The 12574-nt window shown below is 37.4% G+C and overlaps 1 protein-coding gene across 2 annotated transcripts in view; it reads left to right on the top strand.

Annotated features, from left to right (window-relative positions):
• The first annotated feature begins 271 nt into the window (after positions 1 to 271).
• The window catches only part of Gip (hydroxypyruvate isomerase-like protein Gip), a 143008-nt gene continuing 130705 nt past the window's right edge, over positions 272 to 12574 (top strand). The window contains exons 1-3 of one of the 2 annotated variants that reach the window (XM_070112929.1): positions 272 to 400; positions 462 to 638; positions 716 to 818. In XM_070112929.1, the coding sequence (XP_069969030.1) occupies positions 394 to 400; positions 462 to 638; positions 716 to 818 (287 nt within the window). In that variant the 5' untranslated portion in view covers positions 272 to 393. The other variant, XM_070112928.1, reaches the window with a different exon arrangement.

A 12574-nucleotide genomic window follows, 5' to 3' on the forward strand; every position in this document is an offset into this window, starting at 1 on the left:
TAATTTTCGCGTCAAAATAAGACGATTTAAAAAAATTTTATTTTTGAGGCCTCCTTAGTTGGGGGACCTAAACTATATATTTACCCAAAATAAATCCATGTTGACAAATAATAAACTTATTAAAAGTTGAAAGTTCACAAATCAGATGTGTTAATATATTATATCATAAAATCACAAAAAAGAATTTAAATAGTTTCCTCATATCTTTCTCTGCCTTTGTCCTGGTAATATTCCAGATTTATCACTGTTATTTTTGATAGCTGCTGTAGACACTAAATTATTAGATGTTCGTGCGAAGAGTTCTTTTTATTATCTTTAATTTTATTATCTTCTAATCTCATGTAGATAAATACATATTTATGTATATATGTATATATATTCATACAATTAGCTATGAGAGGTTTGTTATATCTGCTAAATCTGAGTAGTGTCGTATTTAGTGTTAATAATGAAACTTTCAGCGAACTTAAACTTTTTATTTACCGAAGGTGGTAAGCCTTTATCTGAACGCATTTTTATGGCACATGGCGCTGGGTTTAATGCTGTAGAAATACCTTTTCCAAATTTTGAATTGGAAGATGTATTGCAAGCAAAAGAATCAACTGGAATACAAATCGCACTAATTAATATTAGCTTAGGCAAGTTTTCTCCGATAAAAAATCTGTTTTTTTCTTTTCAATACTTGATAATCTTTATTTAATACACTATATTTCAGGCGATTCCAAGTTTGGTAATGCTAGTATTCCCAACAACCAAGAAAAATTTAAGAATCAACTAAACGAAACAATTGAATTTGCTAAGAAAGTGCAATGTTCAAAGTAAGTTAAAAATATGCAAACTAAATTGCCCACATATGTAATTACATTACAGGTAACATGTCACTAATTGGTATTTTAACGTATAAGATTAAGAATACATCTATCTTTATGAGAGCAGATAAGGGGAAAACTTTAGTATAACGTCCCAGGCTTTCGGGGGTAAAATGGGTATGGGCGGATAGAGGAGATCCTCCATATCAAGAATATATATAGATATAGCCGCGGGAAACTTATAGTTTTCGAGATATTTAGGTTTAAAGTTCAAAATTTCGACTATTTTAAGTACGCATTTTTCCCATTTCGAATGAGTTATACACTTATATTTTCCACTTTTATATCCACTAACACTTCACTAATTCGTTTGTACACATTTATTTTACATTATATAGTGCAAAAATAGTTTAATTAAATAATAAAATTATTGTTAAATTCTATCAATTCTGACAATAACAAAAGGGTTGCAAAATTTCAAATAACCAGTGTTACCTTATCGACATCTTTTGTAATTGAACTGAAAGAAATAAAAACAATTAATACCTCAAATACAGGAATCCAAAAGTTAGAAAAATAAAATATTAGAGAACATTGATGTTAAGTATTATGTTATACCCTCTATGACAATATTACTTGGCGGGCTTCTTTCGCGCTTTAAAAAAATAACCCTGGTCGGTCCAACACCGGGGTGTACCAAAGTTTTTGCGTTTTTTCCTGTATCTAGGGTACAATCTCTCTGTTTATTTTATTTTTCTTCGTTTACAAAATATATTAGTATGGCAACACTGATGTTTTGGCATTCACAACCATTTTGTTATTGTCAAAATTAATAAAATTGAAGAATGATTTAAATATTGAAATAAAGCAATTTTTGCAGTATCTAATATAAAAAAATTTCTAAAAACGAATTAGTCAAGTGTTAGTGGATATAAAAGAGAAAAATATAAGTGTATAATTCATTTTAAATCGCAAAAATACGTACTTTAAATAGTTGAAATTTTCAACTTTAAACGTAAATATCTCGAAAACTATAAGTTTCCCGCGGCTATATCTATATATACTCTTGAACTGGAGGATCTCCTCTATCCGCCCATACACATTTTATCCCCGAAAGCCTGGGACGTTATTTTAAAGCCGACCCGTAAATTACTTTTTTTATACTCTCGCAACCTGTTGCTACAGAGTATAATAGTTTTGTTCACCTAACGGTTGTTTGTATCACCTAAAACTAATCGAGTAAGATATAGGGTTATATATATATAAAAGATCAGGATGAAGAGACGAGTTAAAATCCGGGTGACTGTCTGTCCGTCTGTCCGTCCGTGCAAGCTCTAACTTGAGTAAAAATTGAGATATCTTTATGAAACTTGGTACCGTGAGACGGTTGGTATTGCAGATGGGCGTAATCGGACCACTGCCACGCCCACAAAACGCCATTAATCAAAAACAAATAAATTGCCATAACTAAACTCCGCAATAAGATACAAGACTGTTATTTGGTGCACAGAATCACATTAGGGAGGGCCATCTGCAGTTAAATTTTTTTTGTAAGTAAGCGTGGTCCCGCCTCTAATAGGTTTAATATGCATATCTCCTAAACCGCTAATGTTATAATAACAAAATTCACTGGAAGCAAATTTTTTTAGAACCTCTACCCACAGTGTGAAAATAGTTGATATCGGGTGGCAACTCCGCCCACTCCCCATATAACGGTACTGTTAAAAACTACTAAAAGCTCGATTTTATCTCTGGGATGGTATGAGATGACTTTATAGGAACCGCGTTCAAAATTAGACAGTGGGCGTGGCACAGCCCACTTTTAGGTGAAAACCCATATCTTGAGATCTGCTTAACCAAATTCGGTACATAACATTCTTCTCATATTTCTATGTTATAGTGCGAAAGTGGGCGAAATCGGACTACAACCACGCCTATTTCCCATATAACACCATTTTCAATTCTATTTGATTCTTTCACTTTCCACTATGCATATTAAGCAACAATGATTATATCGGGGTAAGACTTTGCGTGAATAATACGTTTAAAGTATGCCACCTTGTGACCAAAATTTGTTTAAGTCGAACCAAAACTGTTCAAACCACTAAGTACTAAATATGTGGACCCCAGTGCCGAAAATATCAGCCAATCACAAAGAAATCTCAAACGAGTATACCATTTGACTTTGCGAGAGTATAAAATGTTCGGTTACATCCGAACTTAGCCCTTCCTTACTTGTTTGTTTTTAAAATAACACGGGTTGGTTTATACAATGGTCTGCAATCAGCAGCTGAAACAAAGAGTTTGTACGGACGGAGTCCTTATCTCTCTATTATATATAAAAGTTTTCTGCTGCTGTCGAGAATCAACTAACATAAGAGCGAGCTAGCTCGCGCTCGGCGGGGGGCGGTTTTACCTAGTAGTTTTACCTCCTAGTTTTACATATGAAAATAAACTAATTTTTACTCGATAAAATATTATATACTCCCTTGTTATAAACCAAATTGTCCAACTATAATCTAATTTCAACTCAACTGAAATAATATTAATTTTGATATATACATTCATTTGCTCGAGCATATATTCAGTCAGGTATAGAGCCGCTGATTCGCTTTGTCACACCGTAAACGCACTAACCTAGGGTCATTTTGCAAGAGTCGTTTAGTTGTGGTCGTTGTTGTAGCGGCAAAAGTGTGGTCATACACATCCCTGCTTATAACAAATTTCTTTTTTTTTCTAGCGATTTAACCTTTGTAATTGAATCACGATTAATGAATATAAATATATTTTATTTCAAATTCAACGTTTTTAACATGTCAACTTTTTTTTTGCTGATCTTACATGTGTATATTTTGATAAGCAGCGCGTAAAGTTAGCGAGCAGAGAACCGATGAACCCAGCACTCATTATCCTCACCTCCCCACCCGTCAAAAATTATAAATGTCTTGTTTTTTTTTAGAAATATACTGCTAAACATAAAATTATTGTGTTCCTAAAAATTTGTTAAAAATAATAGATTTTCTGTTGCAAATTTAGGCCGTTGCAAAAATGAAACTATCAGCCATCACTTTCACATACAAACGAAGTGATTCTTTGAAATCACATATTTAAATGTAGTTTTAAAACGAAAAATTGAATACGTCTGATTTCTTCTCTGCGTACATACATCAGGTTGGAGGGATAGTTTTCTTTAAAATTCCCATTTGCGGCAATTTGTGATATTTTTTAATAAAATTAAAGAAATTAGTATTATTATCGAATTAATTGGATTTTATATAAAAGGAAACAATATTTCCACAAAAATCTTAACGTGAGTGGTTATAATTGGAAACAAGAGAACAGTATTATGTAGGCATGTTTTCAATTAAGGTGTTCTGCAAATCGAATGATTTCATTTATTTCAAAATCTTTCTTTTTCACATCGAAACAGCTGTTTGAGGCAAATGACATTTATTTTCAATTGATATATAAATATTTTATTTCTCAAAAACTTAAATTTTCTCGAACTAACATCCGTGCTGCCATGGGAGTTTTGCATAATAATAACTTCGCGTAGCAGAAAATTAGAACAAAGCTTTGCAAATCAGTTTGCATTTGCTGATGTACTGTTTAAAAACTTTTATTGACTATTTTAACTTTATAGTTAATTTTGAAGCACCATTACACTTTATCTGCAACAGGGAGTCACGACCATTGGGAAAGATACGGATGTTTAATTAAGAAGAAGTACCGTGAGGAAAGTACATAGTTTACTAATAGAGCGGGCTTTGTATTGGGAATGATCTCAAGTCAGATTATTACTATAGTATTGCAGTGGCTATTGAGTTCAGTTGCAAGTTTTGTCTCCTTTCAAAATCCTTTAGCGAAATCTTTAATATTTCCCATAAAATTTAGTAGATATGTCTTCTATTTAATTTTTTTGTGTTTACTCTTAAAGAGTAGCAAACATATATTATATTATCGAATTTAAGAAGCTTTCGTTTTCAATAAAATTCACATGGTAGGTTAGGTTAGGTAATTGGACAGAGCTCGTGCTGAAATGCAACAGGCCTGCGGAGCACCGACCCAGTCACATTAGATAATGGTAAGGAAGTTCTTTGTTGCAGTTTCCAACGATTCCAATATGACCAGGCACCCAGACGAGTCTGATAATGAAGTTAGTGATGATATTGATGGCAGACACTTCTTAACTAACTTTGAGCGAACAGTGAGCGAGCTCAAAGCTAGTATTGCCGCTCTGCTGTCGGAGTGAATGCACCATTTCCCTGAAAGAGAAGAGATGCCCCAATACGCTGTTGCAACGGTCGCATACTTTTAAAAATCGCACAATGTTGCAAATGATGTTGGCGTCGACATACAAGTATGTGCTTCGCAGTGATGATAGCGTCGGTGATGGTCTCGTGTAACCACGAGGAGGGGATGCTGCTGCAGGTATAGATGCCGGTGCTGTTGCAGCGGTAGTTGCGGCTGCAGCTTGGGGAGTTAGGGTAGGATCGGTGCGTGGCACGTTGCTATCCGACCACACGGTTGACGTTGATGTCATTGGCGTATCCACGTCCATGTTAGTCGGTATAAAAGAGTTGTTTGACTATAAATATCTGTCATATACTCCACGTCTGGCTCAGATATGGCCAGAAGGGGGGCTCCTTTAAAACCTTTGAAGAGGGATCTTGCAAGAGTAACATTTGTGATTTACGGCTAGTCTTTTTTTAAGTGGATTTGCAGCTTTTACAAGGATTTCCCATAAACCATCCAAATGATGAGCGCTCAGAAAGATGCGATAAAAGCGATCTATGCTTTTTGTAAGATGAGGCACTGTATCGCATTGGGAGTATGGTAATCCCTAACCTTTATTGTTGAATTGTATTTGAGAATGTGGGTAACTATTCTGAATGCATGGGCGAGTGTACGAGCAATTGGATACATGTTTACTAAGCATAGAGTGTTTTTTTCAATCAGGCTAGAATTATTTCGTAATCGGAATATCGATATGTGCACTGTGGATACTTATTTGGCACTACCAAATAGCTAAATTCGAATTGGTGCGCAGAATGGATTTTCTGAGGCGTCGCTGAAGCAGTCTGGTTTGAATTGGTAAGGTGGGAATAGTTCGCTCAACGTAATATTTATATCTGCGAAATTGCTGTTAAATTGTGTGCAAACTGGGACGGGTTTCTAAGCGAATATGTTTCGCTTGTTCGTCCCAGTTAGTTTCGTCTAGCCATAATTCTTGTATCTTGATTTTCGGGGTCGAAAAGTTTTGCCACAGAGCATAAAATTTGGCGTTTTGTTGTGGTGGATAATGCCGATATTGACTCTGTAATGTATGAAAACTGGTCACATATCGCATTCCATTGAATCACCAGGGTTTTTGTTGTACTTTCCTATTCGAATTTAAGGAAATTAGTATCTAATAAATTTTAATTTGGTATATTTTTTAAAATATTAGGGTGGTTCGTCGTTATCTTTTTCAACGGAAACAACGCGGTTTTGAGGGCTTGACCCACTTGTGATAGTGACTCGTATGCTTGTGGAAGACTGAGACTTCCAGACAGGATATCTACATACGTTTGTGTTTTAAACATATTAGTTGCCAGAGGGAATTTTGACTTGGTGTTTTCTGCCAATTCGTGCAGTGTTCGAACGGCTAGATATGGAGCACAGTTGACGCCAAAGGTAACGGTTTTCAATTTATAGTTGACTATTGGGGGATTTTCGGAAAATAAATCGCTGAAAATCTTAATCGTCGTTATGTACGACTATTTGTCTGTACATTTATTCGACGTTTCCGTTGAATACGTACTGTGCATGATGTGGCAAGTAAAATGAGTAGTATTTGCCATTGATGATTTTCTCGCATGGGCTTACTTCCTCCATGTGGTTCAAATGAAGGTATTCTTCCAACACACCATTATATTCTGGTTTCAACTCGCCTTTTTTAAGTAGGTTTTTTTCCATACTTTGAAACTGCTCTATTGCAGAGGTGCGAGAGTGAGCTAAGGCGATTGTGTTGGGAAATTGTTGTTTTAGTGGTAGTCGTACGACATACCAACCATTATCTGATCTAGTAGTTATGGCTTTGTAAAAATCATCACAATACTGATTTTTTGGGGTTGTAAATGAAATGGGGCGGAGTTCTTCTAACTCCCAAAATTTTTTCAATTGTTAATTGAGGTACTCGTTTGAGATTTCCTCAACTTGAGTTGTCATGGTGGTAACTTGTTCCGTGACTAGTCCACTCAGGATCCAACCGGAAATAGTATTTTGTGCCAATAGTGTGTTTGAAATTTTCTCAACACCCTTTAGTATTAACTGAGGTATGAGTTCGCTGCCTAATAGAATGTCTATTTGAGCGGGGGTGTTGCAGTTGGCATCTGCTTATTTGAGGTGTGAAATCTTTTCCCAATGCTTGCTTTTTATATAATAATTGGAAGCATATTTGTTAGCTGCGGTAAGACTATAGCTTCTGATTTAATTTTTCTATCCGCTTGGGGGGAAATTAGGGTAATGGGGCAGATTTTATTAGAGTTTTGAACTACTCTTCCGTCAATTCCTCTATTTTCAAAGTTGGCTTGTTTTGTTGGCAGTTGTAGCCTATTTTGTGCCCTAAGCGCTATGAAAGATCGTTGTGATCCTTGGTCTATTACGGCCCTAAGTTTAAATAGTCCTGCTCGGTGTTCGATGGAAACACCTGCTGTGGGTAGTAGTACCCTTATTTGGTTTTCGCTGTGTAGCGTTTGAGTTTTTAATGTCTTTGATCAGCATGGTGCTTCTTGGCAATTTTCGGGATTTAGCACTTCGGGATTTGCTGTTGCAACTAAACCCGTGGCTCTTTTTATATTTGCGCTGTTTGGGGGTGAGCTGGAAAAATTGTTATAATGACGCATAGAATTATGTCGTTTATGACGCATGTGACAAGCAATTTGTACCAAGTCTGTTTGTTTTTACAAACATTTTTTTGTCGATAATATTAAATATGCCCTCCATACATAGTTCGCATGAAGTTGTGGTTGCTGCTGGTTTGAGGTCTATTGAAGCTTCGATTTAAGTCTTGTTGAACGATTTTCGTTCTGACCATTTTTTTATCTATCCCTTTTCTACGATTTCGTATTGGGTAATTAAAAATTCTTTCATTTGTTGCCACGTTGGGCTTTTTTTTCGAGATGAGAGCGCTTGCTCCTACAAAAGTAACGATTTTTCTGGTAAAGCGGTGGTGCATATATTTACCAGTTTTGGGTCCAGCCCTCTGTGGGAATGTTTGTTGAAATGATTAATTGCAACACTGAACGCCATCTATAGTTAATATTTTGTACTTGTCAAAAACCTTTACTGTTGGCAACCTTACTCTGTAATCTATTATTGTCGTTTTATTTTGACAATATAATATATTCCGTCGATTTGCTCAGTAAAAAACAAAATATGTCAAAGCAAAAAAATCCTAATAACCAATTTCAGAGGAAAGGGCAACCCAAAGGGCCACGGTGCTTTGTATGTAACAGGTATGGTCACATGAGTAGGGATTGCTACTTTAAAGGCAAAACGAAGGTTCTGTCAAACAATGACAATTCAAATAACGGTTATTATGCTGCTTTTCCAGCTGCTGCTGCATTGGATGGGAGTTGCTGGTATGTCGATTCCGGAGCATCACTGCATATGTGCAATAACAAGAACTGGATGTATGATGTATCCCCATCAACTATCAACAATATTAAGGTTGCAGACAATAAAACAGTAGCAGTAAAAGGTAGTGGCAAGGTGGATTTTCAGATTAGAACCTCAGATGGCATAATACGGACAATACAGGTCAGTGATGTCTTATATGTACCCACACTGACAGTTAATTTACTTTCTGTAAGTCAAATGGTAAATAAAGGCTGTGAAGTGAAATTTGAGAGAGATAGTTGTCAGATATACCAAAATAATAAGTTAATATTGACAGCATTGCATCGCAAAAACATGTATATATTGAATAATGTTTCTGAAGCACCGGCATTGCTATCAACAGCAGATGAGCGAGATATAAATTTATGGCATCTAAGAATGGGCCATCTCAATTTCACAGACTTACAGAAGGTAACTAATAGTGCAGACGGGGTTGAATTATCAAAAAAGGTAATCAAATTTGCACAACTTGCTTAGAGGGAAAAATGAGTAGACAACCATTTAAAAATACTGGTACTAGGGCTTCAGAATTGCTCCAATTAATTCACTCAGATTTATGTGGCCCGATGGAGACAAGTTCTATTGGAGGTGCCAGATATTATGTTACGTTCATTGATGATTATAGTAGGAAAGTATCTGTCTATTTCATGAAGAGCAAGTCTGAAACTTTAGATAAGTTTGAAGAATTTAAAAATTTAGTAGAAAATGAAACCAATAAGAAAATAAAGACGTTACGCACAGATAAGGGAAAAGAATATGTAAACAAGGATTTTAAATTGTTTTTGTGTAAATCTGGCACATTAAGAGAGAGAGCTAGATGCCTAATTTTGAGTTCCAGATTACAGAAAATATTTTGGGCTGAGGCGGTCTCAACACCGGCATATATAACAAATCGTTCACCAACAAAAGCTTTGGACTACAAGACGCCATATGAATTGTGGACAGGTAAAAGACCAAACATAAATAACATGAAAATAATTGGTTGTCACGCAATGGTTCATGTACCAAAAGAAAGCAGACGAAAATGGGACTCGAAAGCTACTAAGATGATATTTGTGGGTTTTTGCGAATATACTAAAGGCTACAGATTGTATGATGAGAGTAAAATACAAATATACAAGATTTATTTTCTATTTTTATTTTATATCACACGATGCACCCTGTGCAAAGTGTTTCTCTATTTCTTATCATTCCGTACTTAAATTATTCGCTTTAACTATTGTACTATTCTTGTAAGTTCTTTCTTCTCCTTTGGATCGCCACAATAAACGGACGTGTTTTAAGTTTAGCCCTGCCTTTTATTGAACATAATTTTTGGTGCCTCCTGTGAGGACTAAGAACATTGCTAACTTTGAGACAACGGACTTGCAATTCTCAGTGGCAATTCATGCCTTGGTCATTAAATCTATTACCTCGGTGCTTCCAACAGCACAAATCTTTGGAAATCAGTATAAACACTTGGCTGGTCTGCAAATGGCAGACCCGCATTTTGGTACTCCAGGAAATATTGATCTTCTGCTAGGAGCTGACGTTTGGGGTCTCAGGGAGATAGTATCAAGGGTGGTCCTAACGAACCACATGCACAACGTACGAGTTTGGGTTGGGTTATTTTTGGGCCTGCATCAACATCTTCAGTAAATAAGTCAGGTTTGCGCTCATATATCGCTCAAATTTTGGAAGAGTCTCGTTTAGACGAGATTGTAAGCAGCTTTTAGAAGCTCGACGAAGGGTCTTATGCTGACGAGATTATTGATGATGAATGCGAGCGAATATTTTCAATGACTCACTCACGAACATGAGAAGGGCGTTACATGGTGCGCTTACTAATGCAAGCTAACGCATCACCCCTAGGCGACTCTTATGGCAGTGCCTTAAGACAATTCTATCGTTTGGAGGGTCGACTGGCCTCCGATGCACTATTACGTAACAAATATATTGCTTTCATGAAGGAGTATATCGACCTAGGGCACATGGAAGCTTTAGGTACATACAGTGATTCCCGTCGTATATATCACATTCCGCATCATGCCGTACTAGACAAGTTTCGTGCCGATTTTAATGCTTCATCACCAACGTCAAATGGTGTTTCTCTTAATGATATGCAACGTGTGGGTTCAACCATTCAGAATTCGTTGAACGATACCCTTTACCGTTTCCGAAGGTACGCAATTGCTCTCACAGCCGATGTGGAGAAGATGTTTCGCCAGGTTTTAGTAGCACCAAAGGATCGAGATCTCCAGCGTATCTTATGGCGCGAATCCCCGAACGAGCATATTAAAATATATCAGCTTACGACGGTGACTTATGGCATGGCATGTAGCCCTTACAATGCAGTGCGAGCGCTGCAGCAATGTGTTATCGATAATTATAGAGTGGTGAGCGACCATAAGCAAGCTGAGTCGGCGCGCACTGCCATTCTTTCTTCATTTTACGTAGACGACTTCCTCACGAGCTGTACTGACGTTAAGGAAACGGTCACCTTAGCCAAAAATGTATCCATGATTTTGACGGCTGGTTGTTTTAGGTTACGGAAGTGGAACTCAAATAGAGCCGCCGTTCTGGCGAAAATTGGCGAATCATCTTCTATACATGAATGCAATATTGACGTCCCTATAGCTACGGTGTTAGGGTTGCGTTGGGACCCGGTAAGTGATGAGTTGTTGTTTAATGTATCACTGAAACACTATGATGAATTGCCAACGAAGCGACGAGTTCTCAGTGACGTAGCCCAACTGTATGACCCCACTGGATTTCTGGCACCAGTCATTATATCGGGCAAAGTTTTTATACAGACTCTTTGGTCTGCGGGTATATCTTGGGATACCCCACTACCGAATGATCTGTGCAATATAATATACCTTCGCATCTTCAATTCGGTTGCAGCTCACCACCCGACGTTTCGATGGACAACATATTCCATTAACACAGTGGTTTAGTTCGATCAAACGACTAATCAGAACTACAGCTATAATACTTCGCTGATTACCAAAGCATCGCCGTCTCCGCCAACATCGTGTGACAACTCCAGAGATGGATACCGCGCTTGAATTGCTCATTCGTATTGATCAAGCGTCCGCGTTTCCGCAAGACTTACATTGCTTACGTGAAGGCACAAATTTATCAAGCTCTAGCCCACTACTACCATTTAACCCCTACTTGGATGATCATTGTATCATACGGGTAGGCAATCGCATTAATGGGTCAGAATTGGTCGAAGAACATCGTCATCCAACTATACTTCCAACGGTTAGCGATTTACTTAGGCTGCTGGTACACCAAACTCATATCGACACCCTTCACGGCGGTACACAGCTAATGCTACATACTTTACGCTACCGCTACTGGATCCTTAATGCAAGACAAGTTGTACGCAGTTAAATACATAAATGTGTGATTTGCAGACGACACCGTGGAGTTACCATTACCCAACAGATGGCCTCATTACCACGACATCGGGTCTGCGTATCTCGGCCATTTCTGGTGTCAGGTGTCGACTATTGCGGTCCTTTTTCACTGCGCATTGGTACTAAAAGATCTCGCAGTAGAGTGAAAACTTATCTATCAGTTTTCGTATGTATGGCTACCAAAGCTGTGCACATCGAGTTGGTGGATGACTTGTCATCAATGGCGTTTATATACGCTTTCACGCGTATGTTGGAGACATTGTCCTAGTCAGACATGAAAATCTTTCCCCAACACATTGGCGACTGGGTCGCATAACAGAGGTTCATCCGCGCAGGGATGGCCTGGTACGCAACGCAACATTGGTTACCTCTTATGGAGTGTGCACCCGGGCAGTGCAGAAACTGTGCTTACTCTTACAACCCGACGATTTCGAAACAGTAGCTTCGACCGGGCAGGATGTTTAAGATTTATTTTCTATTTTTATTTTATATCACACGATGCACCCTGTGCAAAGTGTTTCTCTATTTCTTATCATTCCGTACTTAAATTATTCGCTTTAACTATTGTACTGTTCTTGTATGTTCTTTCTTCTCCTTTGGATCGCCGCAATAAACGGACGTATTTTAAGTTTAGCCCTGCCTTTTATTGAACAACAAGAGTAGAGATGTTGTTTTCTTGGAACACACAGCTAGGAATAA

This window comes from Bactrocera oleae, chromosome 2 (assembly GCF_042242935.1).
Source record: "Bactrocera oleae isolate idBacOlea1 chromosome 2, idBacOlea1, whole genome shotgun sequence".
NCBI classification, from domain to species: domain Eukaryota; kingdom Metazoa; phylum Arthropoda; class Insecta; order Diptera; family Tephritidae; genus Bactrocera; species Bactrocera oleae.